This window comes from Mchenga conophoros, linkage group LG12, assembly GCF_057382185.1.
Source record: "Mchenga conophoros isolate Kocher_MC1m ecotype Shallow Benthic linkage group LG12, M_conophoros_male_GT1.1, whole genome shotgun sequence".
Taxonomy (NCBI): domain Eukaryota; kingdom Metazoa; phylum Chordata; class Actinopteri; order Cichliformes; family Cichlidae; genus Mchenga; species Mchenga conophoros.
This window is the reverse complement of record NC_140537.1, coordinates 19,948,489-19,960,075: the sequence shown is the minus strand read 5'-3', so window position 1 is coordinate 19,960,075 and position 11,587 is coordinate 19,948,489. Positions and strand designations below refer to the sequence as shown.

General features: G+C 40.8%; 1 protein-coding gene across 1 annotated transcript; it reads right to left on the bottom strand.

The window, feature by feature from the left end:
- Position 1: 1 nt before the first annotated feature.
- Positions 2-10,219, bottom strand: myo1ha (myosin IHa). The gene is made up of 31 exons (XM_085294304.1): positions 9,978-10,219; positions 9,782-9,897; positions 9,107-9,305; positions 8,924-9,004; positions 8,417-8,596; positions 8,214-8,312; positions 8,027-8,140; positions 7,874-7,945; positions 7,656-7,775; positions 7,510-7,577; positions 7,268-7,373; positions 7,067-7,147; positions 6,893-6,984; positions 6,237-6,331; positions 6,086-6,132; positions 4,831-4,911; positions 4,615-4,720; positions 4,409-4,526; positions 4,183-4,296; positions 4,021-4,097; positions 3,872-3,940; positions 3,701-3,785; positions 3,444-3,606; positions 2,164-2,247; positions 1,992-2,085; positions 1,856-1,911; positions 1,647-1,782; positions 1,481-1,551; positions 1,138-1,235; positions 946-1,045; positions 2-388 (listed from the first exon to the last, which is right to left on the bottom strand). Exons 1-31 carry the CDS (start codon positions 10,167-10,169, stop codon positions 362-364), a joined length of 3,141 nt encoding a protein of 1,046 aa, XP_085150430.1. The 5' UTR covers positions 10,170-10,219; the 3' UTR covers positions 2-361.
- Positions 10,220-11,587: the final 1,368 nt, after the last annotated feature.

The window sequence follows — 11,587 nt, the reverse complement described above, 5'->3', positions numbered from 1 at the left end:
GTGCTGCTTTTAATTTACAACATCAGTGAACGTACAAATTTATTATACATATGGCTTCATTGTTCAAAATTAGAATTGCATCAGTTTTTGGTACCTTAAGAGTTTTGTCATTTTAAGTGTTCTTCAGACACAAACAATTGTGAAATGATAACATCTTCTTTCTTTTCTTAATAATGAAGTGAAGAAATTTTAATTATGACTAGTGTGAAATTCTGTCCAGCAAACAACCTCATCCAAGATTCCTCAGGTTCATCTCTTTCTGGGCAGATGTGTTTTCTGCAGACATGGTGATCATCTCCTTAGTGGTCTCTTGATGAAATATGCAGAGGCGTCTTATGTGTCTCCTCCTCAGCCTCACACGTTACCGTGTCCTTGCCCGAGTGGCAACCTGCAGTAGCAAACAATGATGCTGTGTCAGCATTTGTAACTTCATTGTAGCCCTTAATTGAAGACTTAAAATGGCACATCTGGTCGTTGAGTTTCCATGTCAAGTTTATGTATAGAGATACAATCGAAAGCAGCAAATACTAACTAAGGTGCTGTATAACTTGTAGGAAACACAAAAGTGGATGAAATAAGAAAAAGGACAGTATAAAACAGCGACAATATAAATGAGTCTAAACCTAAGCTTGATTAAAAGTCATGTTAGGGGATAAACATGGACTAAAATGGGACAATCTAACACTTAAGGCGAGTCTGTTCCAAACCTTAGAAAATACATGGTACAAGCACCTTTTGTAAATATGGATTTAGGAACCATTAAGAGTTTTTTGACACATGAGCAAACTGATCTGGCTGTGACACAAAAGTGCAGGATTTTGGCAAGCTAGGACTGAGCATTTAAGGATTTTAAAACAAATAATAAATGTTCAAATATAATCTGAAAAAAAAAAGGTAGCCAATCTGCAGAGAAACATGAGATAAAAGAGATAAGGCCCAACTCACCACCATCAGGTGACCATTCTTGGCCTTGTATACCATAGGCTCAGGCCCAGTGCTAAAGTCCACTGCTCCTCCTTTTCCAGCCTGGATTTCAAAGTTGATGCTGTGAATTAATGCAAACACAATGCATACACAAGCAGTTTAGCTCAATGTGCATTTCACATTAGATCTCTAAATTTCAAAACTCAGGCTCACCTGCCCTGAACCACCTTGATGGCATTTTGTTTGTTAGCAATGACACAGAGTTTGGTCAAAAGCTCAAATAAATGGTCGCACTGTACTACCAGATCCCCCTGAAACAGCCAGACAAGTTGTGTTAGAATCATCCACCTGAAAATCTTTCAAAATTTTCACTACATGCATGTTCCTCCTTCATTTTAGTTACTCTGCATTATCAGCAGAGCAAAAGCCATTCTATGTTTTAACTTGTTCCACCATATCTAATCATGTCATTTAAGCTACAAATAAACTTCATTGGTCTCACCATTAGCAAAAACAAAACAAAAAAAAGGCAAGCTTGATCCATACATTTGCATACCTTTTGTTTAGGTTCTTCACGTGTTATGTGGAATACAATGGTGCTGTCAGTCAAGTTACTGACAGAAATCTCTGCAGTGAGTCAAATAATAGAAGCATGTAGCCCCACATTTGAGAATGAAGATATCTGATGGCTAATAAAATATATATTAGCACACTGGTCTGACCTTTGAGAGAGGTGTACAGCACTCTCTGCTTGATCTTGGCTTCCTCTACCACATAGACAGCTGTCTGGGTGAGGATGAGCTGTCGCTGCCTCGGTTTGAAGCCATTCCTGTCATACTTAATTACTGGAACGCAGTACTGCAGAAACACAGCATATATCAGTGCATCTTTGGTGTGAACTGCCCATAGAAGTATACAGACATTTTATTACCTTTATACGCTCGTTGCGAATCATCTGGATGACCCTTGTGTTTATGTCTTCCTCGCCTATTAAGTGAGATGTTAAATGACATATGAATGATGGTTCTAAAATGAACAGGCATTGTGTGAGGGTGTCTGATATTTACTGATTCTGGTGTCCGCAAATGGATGGGCAACACTCTGTGGATAACTGTCCTTTTTCCCCTTGAAGACGGAGCTGGTGATCAGCTTCATTTCGAACTGAAGGGGCAAAAAGGAATGGAAAATTTAACTGTGATGACTACAAAGAGAACAAGACTGCCCTTTAATGTGGCTTACCTGTGCTTTCTTCTGCGGTGTGATTCCTCGCACATATTTCCGCACCATAAGACGGTAGTGAAGCTTACGCAGCATCTCTGATGTCTAATGAAGAACGAAATCAGTTCTTCACCACAAAGTCAAGATAAAAGCTGTATTCAGTCAGTTTTGCATTTAAGTTGATTAGTCGTTATTACTATATATTGCTATGTGGAAATAAAAAAGAGCATACACTCACTGGCCACTTTATTAAGTGCACCTTATACAACTCAATGCATTTAGTCATGCAGACACGGTGAAGACTATCTGCTGAAGTTCAAACTGAGCATGACAGTGAGGGAGGAAGATGATTTAAGTGTGTTTCAGTGTAACCTGGCGTATGAGCATTTCAGAAACTGATGATCTACTGGGATTTTGTTAATAACATCCATAGGGTTTACAGAGAATGACCAGAAAAAGAGAAAATATCCAGTGGGTGGCAGTTCTCTGGGTGAAAATGTCTCATTGATACTAGAGGTCAGAGGAAAATGACCAGACTGCTTCGAGCGGATAGGAAGGCAACGGTAACCCAAATAACCACTTGTTACAATCAAGATATGCACAACATATCAAATCTTAAAGCAGTTGGGTTAAAGCAGCAGAAGTCCGCAGTGGGTGCCACCCAGTCAGCTAAGAACAGAAAGCTGAGGTGGCAGTATTCATCGGTGTTAAACATTAGACAATAAAAACTGACAAAAAGCTGCATGTTCTGATTAACCTAAATTTCTGACGCTACTTTCACATAAAGAAATTTGCATAAACAACATGAAAGCGTGGATCCATTTTGCCTCGTATCAACAGTTCGGGCTGGTGGTGGCGTCATGGTGTGGGCAACTTTGGGTCCGTCAGACAGAGCTAATCATCTTATTGTTGTTGCTGATCATGCCCATCCCTTTATGACCAACATGTACCAATCTCCTGAAAGATCATCTCAGACTGGACCAAAATCTCAGAGAAATTTTTGAATCTGTGCCATGATGAAGGCAGTTTCAAAGGCAACAGGGCAAGCAAGATGTATCTAATAAAGTGGCCACTGAGTGCATTCTCACATGGAAATAAATACAGAAAATTATAGGAACATATAAGACACACATATCTCATTCTATAAAATACTTGTGACATTTTTTGTTATGTAACTCAATGTTTACTTGATTCAAATACAGTGTGAAAAATTAAAAAGGACCACAGTTATGAATGCATTAGTATTAGAAACAGTTGCTTGATTTTGTTTCTCTGTTTCATTGTTATATGACTTATAGCACCTCTGTGAGCACAGCTGGTGGAGTTAGCCAGGGGGTTTTATCCAAAACGGTCTTTGGCAGGTTGTCTCTAAGTCTGTTCAGGTAATTTTGCCTCACGAAGGCCAGGTACTCTGAGTTATCTGTGTTTTTTGCCTGCCCTCTGGTCATGTAGCCTTTGATAAATCTGAAATGTGTGGCAAAGAACAGGATCAGTTCAAATGTAACAGAGACACTGATGGGGGCTTTTTTTATTTTTGATATTTACGTGTTTTACTTACTTCTTGATGACTTTTACCGCCCAGGCTCTCTTCTCCTTCTCCTTCCTAGCCTGTGTTCCTCTCCAACAAGATTCAATCTTAGTGGCTGAGGAGATTAAAAATAGACATTATCTAATATTTTTTATTGCTAACAAAAACTGTTTCTATCATTCTGGATGTTGTGACATTTACCAGCTTCTTTCTGTTTTCTGTATTCTCCCTTTGCCCTGTAGCCTTTGTATTTTGCCTGGATGCGTGTTGCTGCAAATCCAGAGCAAAAAATATAAATCAGCTTGATTGTGAGACGGGATGACTGAAGGTCTAAGGCAGTTGACACTCACCCAGTTCATGTTTGCATTTCTCATAAGCATCCTCTGTGGCGAACAGTGTCCTGGGGTGACGGATGAAAATTTTGGTCCTGCAATAAACAAATCAGCAACTTGTACTTTTGTGATTCCTCGCATAAGCTGGATTTGTTGAGGTAACGAGAAAGACTTCCTCACCGTCCCATTTTGTACTCATCTGGCAGGTAGCCCAGATGTTGAACCAGCACTTCCACTCCATCGGCGGCTACTCCTCTCCAGTGTGGCCAGGTGGCTGGGCACAATGGTTTATATCTGTAAGATGAGCCAAACAAACTGTGCTCGAAAGAAGCCCCTCAGTTCACCTAGAGCTTACATTTAAAACATAAATTTCCCTGAAATTGAGAAACTCTACGGTCCTTTATACCTCTTCAAAAAAACGTCGTATTTACGTCTGTAAGCAAAACCAGCTCGTCTGACTCTGAGGTGCTCCATCAGACCCAGGTACTTCACCTGATGCCTGATCAGTGCTTCATCAAACTGACCTGTGATGTAACGATAAATACACGATTGATTTGGTCTTATTCAAACATTTCTGTGTCATTAACATCTACCTTTTGTTAGTTAAGGTACCTGACTGCTTGGACTCGTTAGATTTCAGGCAGCGTATGTACCAGGCCTCTTTAGCCACAAGGATCTCTGTCAGCTTCTGCAGACTGCTCTTAAACTGAGTCACCACCTGCAAACACAACACAAGGGTCACAATGTCCTTTCCGCCTGACTCCCCTCAGCAGTTAAGTTAGATGTTATGGATGAAGGATATGGAGGGTCAAACATGGGCGAACGTACTGTTTCTGGTCTTCTCCTGCTGTCTGGATCCATGGATGAGAAGCACTCTTTGACTATGTCATTTTTAGACTGACACATAAGCTTTGAGAAGGTGGAGCGACACACAAGCACACATTAACACTAGGGCTGCCACGATTAGTCGACTAGTCACGATTACGTCGACTATCAAAATCGTCGACGACTAATTTAATAGTCGACGCGTCGTTTGAAGCTTTGTAAGATCCCAAAAGACGCAGGAATAAGTAGTAGGATTTAAGAGTGTAATAACGGACTGAAACAGAAGATGGCAGCACTGCATGTACAAGGATGCCAGCTGCCGTTAAACCCCGAAGAAGAAGAAGCTGTGTCCCAGAATTCATAGCGCAGCCCAGCTCAGTTTCCAACAATGGCGGCAGCTAGTTAGTTTTAATATTACTCTTATTATTCTTTCTGGGTCACAAAATAAACGTTTAACATATTTTCAGGCGAGAATGTAGCTGTGTAAACCTCAAATATCTGCTCAGTTTATCAGGACACCACATATTTTCAAAAGCGCTCCGACGTTTTCGGAGACGTCTGTTACCCACTAGCTCGATAGCGAGCCGGGGGCTAGGTCACTAGAGCCGTGAGAACACCGGACTCCTGGCAAATTGTTTTCAAACCCGCTACTCAGGTTAAACATGATATATAAGTCACTTAGATAACTTAACAATGTTATTGTTTGGCTTTTTTTTAGTATTTTATTTGTTCCTGAGTAAATCGGTTTGGCTGAGATTAAAGTTATAGTTTTTACACAGCTAAATAAACATCAAGCAGACAGCTGATTATCAGAAGTGTGAGATGCTCGAGAATATACTCCGGTGTCCTGTTATATTTTAGATAGCAAGGAGTTTATTAAACTTCACCGAAACAATCTGCAAATTTCATTAAAATTTAATAAACTATCATCTTGTCTTTATTTTTAGTTAGCACAGACCTTAAACACTTAAAGCTGTAAGCTAATGATAGTTATATTAGAGCAGATGCTGCTGGTGCAATAAGCTGTACGTTTTACGTCCAATGGATGATGATCTGATTAGTCGACTAATCGCAAAAATAATCGGTGACTAGTCGACTATCAAAATAATCGTTTGTGGCAGCCCTAATTAACACACAGGTTTAGGCAGTTACTTTAACCATAATTAATCAAATACTGAGAAAATACCCCCATCTTTTGCTATTTACAGTAAAGTCTAAAACACGTCTTTATCTGACATAATATCAGCTGTAGACTTACATCTTTTATGTTTCTATATAGTAGGTCGTTGTTTTTGTCCAGGAAACCTAGATTAGCATAAAAAAAAATATCAGTGTCTTAGGGATGTCAGTTCAAAGCAAAAAGGTTTAAATGGTTGAGTCACAGGGGATGAGACTGTGGTTTTCTTTACCCACAACACAGTAGGTGACCTCCCCGGCATAATGCAAGAGACGGAAATCTCCCCTCTCCAGAGTCTTACGTGTCATTTTGTCAGCTAGTTTGTGCCTGGAGTCAAAGAGGTGGAGAGAGACAGAGGGATGAAGAGTGAGAGGCTTTATAGTCGAATCCTAATCCTCCGTCTCTATCGGCTCACTGTCGACTCCCTCACAGGCCACCAGTCAACAGAACACCAATGAAAGGAGTCAGACTTTAGAGCCGAGGAAAGGCTTTGAATTGTACAGTAGATAGACAGTGTATTTAATTACGCTAAATGTTGTTATTTTTGAAGTCACAAATCAACATTATCAAAACAAAAAACAACCTTTATTGTGACTTTGGAATAACCAGCACTCCTGTTTATAGATATAAGTGGGATGCATGGGGCTGATTCAGTGCGTAAGACTGTTCGTTTCTCTTAGAGTCAGTCAGGATCAGAGCAGGAGCATTCAAGATCTCTTGGAGTCAGAGAAATAAGCACTGGTGCTGCATACAGTGTCAATGTCAATTCTATTTATGTTGTTCATTTCGTGTACTGTGTGTGTGTGTGTGTGTGTGTGTGTGTGTGTGTGTGTGTGTGTGTGTGTGTGTGTGTGTGTGTGTGTGTGTGTATTTTAGGTCATTACTCACGTGACAAAGTGGGGGTGATTCCCCATCTTTTCTTCCAGTCTCTCCAGGAAGGTCAGATCTGTGGTATCTCCTGGCCTTAGACACTCCTCATCCTGCAAAATAATCATTGTGAATAATCTTGAGCAGTATTTTTAAAACAGTTATAAATGGCCATCCCAGTGTGAACATACACACCAGTAATGATATAATTCCTGTGTGTTTTTCCTCGATTAGATCACAGATGATCTTATTGTTGAAGAACTGAACTGGCTCCCACTGGTGGAAAAAGAGATGAGAAATACACAGTTATAAGCACGTGAAAAAAAGCAGCCGCTTATATGTTTTCTGCACGTCCGTCTGTTTGCTTGTTTGTTTGCTGGGGAGAGGGGGGTTTACCTCAATGCCCTCTGCTTCATATTCTTCCTGCTCCGATTTTAGTGTCAGCTCAATGAAAAGCTGCTGCAGCTTCTCGTTGCAATAGTTTATACAGAACTGCTCAAAACTGAGGGAAAGGATCAAGGAAGAGGTGAAAGGTAAGTTTGCAGGTTTCATAAAGATTATAAGGTAAATAAAACAGCTATCAGCTTGCAAAAGCAGCTGAAATTAAAAAGAAAAAAACACAGAAAGATTACACCTACCTGTTTACGTAGAAAACCTCAAATCCATATATGTCCAAAAGCCCTATAACAGTCTTTCGTGAAGGGTCCTAGTGAAAGAGAAAAAACGTATAAAAACACATCCTGGCAGGTGAGATTTGTCATTTGAAATACATCCTTATAGTCACTTCGTTCTCCATTGACTCGTTGATCCTGTTGACCAGCCAGGTGAAGGTCTGCCCATAGATAGCTTTGGCTAAGGCATCTCTGGCATAGATGGCGTGATCAGTTGTGAAAGGGCTGAGGACCTTTTAGAGTAACAAAGCATCATACCTGAGTTTATAGTTTAAACAGAAACACAAGTCTGTTATTGTTAAAACTAAAGAAGGTTTTAGCAAATGTGAACCTGATCTTTTTTGGCTTCAATCTTCCTGAATGTTAGGCCCTCTTGAAGTCTGTGTGCATCCACTCCTAGCAGCTGTGAAGAAAACTAAACATTAAAAAGCTTATTGATATGCTTAATGAATAGCTAAAGAATTTATATTTTCTACTTTCTTACATTTGAGACCCAGTGCAGCTCTGTGTTGTTGTTCAGGAGGGCGTGACCTTTACTATCAGAGTCAAACCGCACATTCCCCAGGTGGAGAACGCTTGCAATGACCTCAAACAAGTGCTGCACAAAATTATAATTTATAAGCAAGACTGACTGCTGTGAATGAAGCCATCTGCAACAGCATCCAACTCACATTGGTGGCAGTCTCATCAAAGCTGATGATTTGAAGTGCGTTTTTTACTGTTTTCCAGTCGTTTTTGTCATTAATGGAGGGCACAATGGGACACTGCCCCTGTCAGAAACAATGAACATAGAAAAAAAAACACTGTTTCTGAAAGTGTTCTACTTTCTTATCAGATTCTATGTTAACAACAAAGCCCACTGACTTATGCGTACCTGTGTTAGATAGTTATAATGCTGGCAACCTCTCTCCAAGCCCAGCTGATGCAGCAAGTCATCTGATCCTCCCTCTACCAGCTGATAAAAGATGTGAAAGTTTCTCTCCCCGTGATTCTGATGCACAACCCTTGATTTCTCCAGCAGGTAGTTCAGGATATGGCCTCCAACAGCATCCCCCTATGGGCATCATGATCCTAAAGACAGCAGCTCTACAACTTGCAGAAAAAACACAGCCTATGGTCCAGTGGCCAGATTAAGAAACTCCTTCTGTTTCAGTAAAGTTGACTTTTGTTAAGCAGTCGTCGTTTTTTTACATAAATTAAATAAATCTGGAACCAACTTGATGTTTTTCAGGCTTCATGTAATGTTGTTTGTACTCATGCTACAACTTTTTTTGTCTTGTATAGCAAAAATAATCACACCACAACCAACTACACTCTAGGAACCAAACAACAGTAAGCTAAGTTTTTTTCCTATTCTGTGAATACAGCATCTGATCCTTACCTGGCTGTCAAACTGGATGTCCATATATTTCCCAAATCGGCTTGAGTTGTCATTTTTTAGTGTTTTGGCATTTCCAAAAGCCTGTGGGGGAAAAAAAAAAGTCAAATCATTCACAGTAATTGATGATCTGTCCCTCTTCACTATATGTCAATGCACTTCTACAGCATGTAGTAACCATCAAACCTCCAGGACGGGGTTGGACATGAGCATTTTGTCTCTGACTGTGTTTAGCAGAGTGGTGCTTGGACAGCTGACGGCATAATACTGCAAAATCTTCTTGGAGGCCTCTGTTTTTCCTGCTCCGCTCTCACCAGAGATGAGGATGAAGTGATTGTTGAACTCTGTCAGCATGGTGTGGTACGCATTATCCGCCAAGGCATAACTGTTGGGTTGCAGAGCAGTTACAGTATTTCAGTAGTAAACTTTGAACCGCACTCGGAGTTATTTCAGTTGAAAGAACACAGGAGTGGGCTCATTTCCTTATGGGTGCTTTCAGCAGGATAACACACCATGTCACATAGTTCAAATCATCTCACGCTGATTTATTAAACACTGCAATAAATGACCTCCACAGTCACCAGGTCTCAATCCCATACAGCACATTTAAGATGTGGTGGAACGTGAGTTTCCCATCATGGACGTGCTGCCGACAATTTTGCAGGAACTGAGTGATGCTGTTGATTTTATTTTGAATATGCAAATATAACTAGAATAACAAGAGAAAAGAAAAATTAAAAACAAGTTTTCGTGATTATCTCCATGTCTACACAATGTTTATGCTGGAAAAGGAGTAGGATGAAGTTTAGACTTACTGGTGTAAACAGGTGCACCAAAAAAAGCGTGTGTATACAAACTCACATGTGGGGCGGCAGCTCAAAAAAGTTGACACCCATGTAGATATCCATCTGCTTCTTGTTGTAGATGTCCAGCTCTTTATATGGATTGACAGAGACTAACAACGTTCCAATGTAAGTCTAAAAGAATGAGTTAAAAATCATCAAATTTTTTGCAAAGAAAATGCCACGTGTGAACGTAAGGTTTAAATTGTACTCACATAGATGAGATCCTTGCTGAAGCGTTTCTTGAGGTTGCTCAGAAAGGCAGCTTCCGTGGTTTCATCCAGCAGTACAAAATCCTGGATTCCCACACGGTCCCTGGCAGTCAGGGCACCCTCCATGTCTAGCTGACCCTGTGCAACAAGTTGTAGCAACAACATAGCAGCTGAATGCACTAAGAAAAGTGACATTTCTAGTGTTTACTTCCAAAAATGTATATGTCTAAAACAAATTTGCAACACAGCCGCATATTCTGTGCTTCACAGGGACAGTTTTACTTTATTTATTATTTTCCCCCATATTAATGAGATGAGCAAAGTTTAGAGCAAAAGTAACATTTTCATGTTGTGCATATACAACATTATATCAGAATTTTCAGTCATGTGTTTTGACAACTGCAGCTGGATGTTTGAATGTTTGGATTAATGGCTCCAAGCGGGAGGACAACACAAAAAAAAGTGCCATAAAAAGAACAAACATGGTGTCCTTTAGTTCTATTGAAGCAAGAGGTCCAGAGGTCCTGTGTGTCTTTGAAGCTAAGGTCTGTGATTGTGCAGATGAACAGACAGAAGATAATGATCGCTACACGGCGCACAGGGACCTTGGCTGGCAGCCCATGGTTCACTTGAGCTGACGCACCAACCAAACACAACACACTGTGCAAATGGACTTGGGGAGCCCGAAACAGCGGCACATTTAAGAAGCGTAGTGGGAAAAAAATTCCACCAATCTGTTTTGCATTCGCAGCACCAACACTCGGACCAAAGGTTTTCACAGCTTTTGTTGGTTTTGTGTTTTTTTTTCTCTGTCTCTCTCTCTCCTTTGGAAGCAGAAGTCCTTTGATTCTCAGCTCTCTCTGTAAAACATTAAAAAAGATAATCCATTGGATCTAATTGACACAAAGTCCTCCTTCTCTTCCCCACCAACCCACTCTCCTCCCCTGCCTCTATCCTCCGCCTATGGCCCTCGTTTCTTCTGAGAAAGGCCAAGTGTTTTTGTCCTGTAAATACCACGGAGCAGAGACAAAAAAGACGTCTTTAAAATGCAGTCTACAATCCATTACACATATTCCCCCTGCATAACCATTCAGTAATTATTCATTAGAAAACATTTAACGTCACAGTGAATTTCACACTAGGCAGTCGAAACACAATAGAGGAGATTTGGCCTACTTTGGGGTGAGGAGTTGGGGAGGGGTTCGCTGTACAGAGGAAGGGCGAAGGCGAAAGGAGTGCGGGAGGAGGGGAGCAGTATTTGTCTGATCTGAGAACCTCTGAAACGGGGCTGTCTTGAGACAACGGGACAGACTAAATAGTGCACTAACGGTCTGTGCCCCGCTGCTTGCTGTGACACTCATTTAGTGTGCTTTAGTGTGCCCCGAGGCCAAACAATAGAGGCTTGTTCTTAGCAATCTTGTGCTGTAATTTGGACTTCATTACTTTGCTCATATGGGGCCTCAAAGAAGGATAGAGGAGGCTAGTCAGATGAGAGTGGAGTTTTTTTTTGTTGTTGTTTTTTTTTCCCACCTGTCAGCCCCCGACCCCCAGTGCTCTCACCCCTCTCGGCAACAATACCCCTCACCCCGTGTCCCCACCAATAACCCTCACCC

What these genes read in the sequence shown, in the direction of transcription:
- myo1ha (XM_085294304.1), bottom strand. Translation starts at nt 10,169, where the DNA reads ATGTCACTTTTCTTAGTGCATTCAGCTGCTATGTTGTTGCTACAACTT. An exon ending in GATGAGTACAAAATGGGACG is followed by an intron (nt 4,098 to 4,182) that starts GTGAGGAAGTCT and finishes TGTTTATTGCAG; the next exon opens with GACCAAAATTTTCATCCGTC. An exon ending in ATTTGCGGACACCAGAATCA is followed by an intron (nt 1,912 to 1,991) that starts GTAAATATCAGA and finishes CTCACTTAATAG; the next exon opens with GCGAGGAAGACATAAACACA.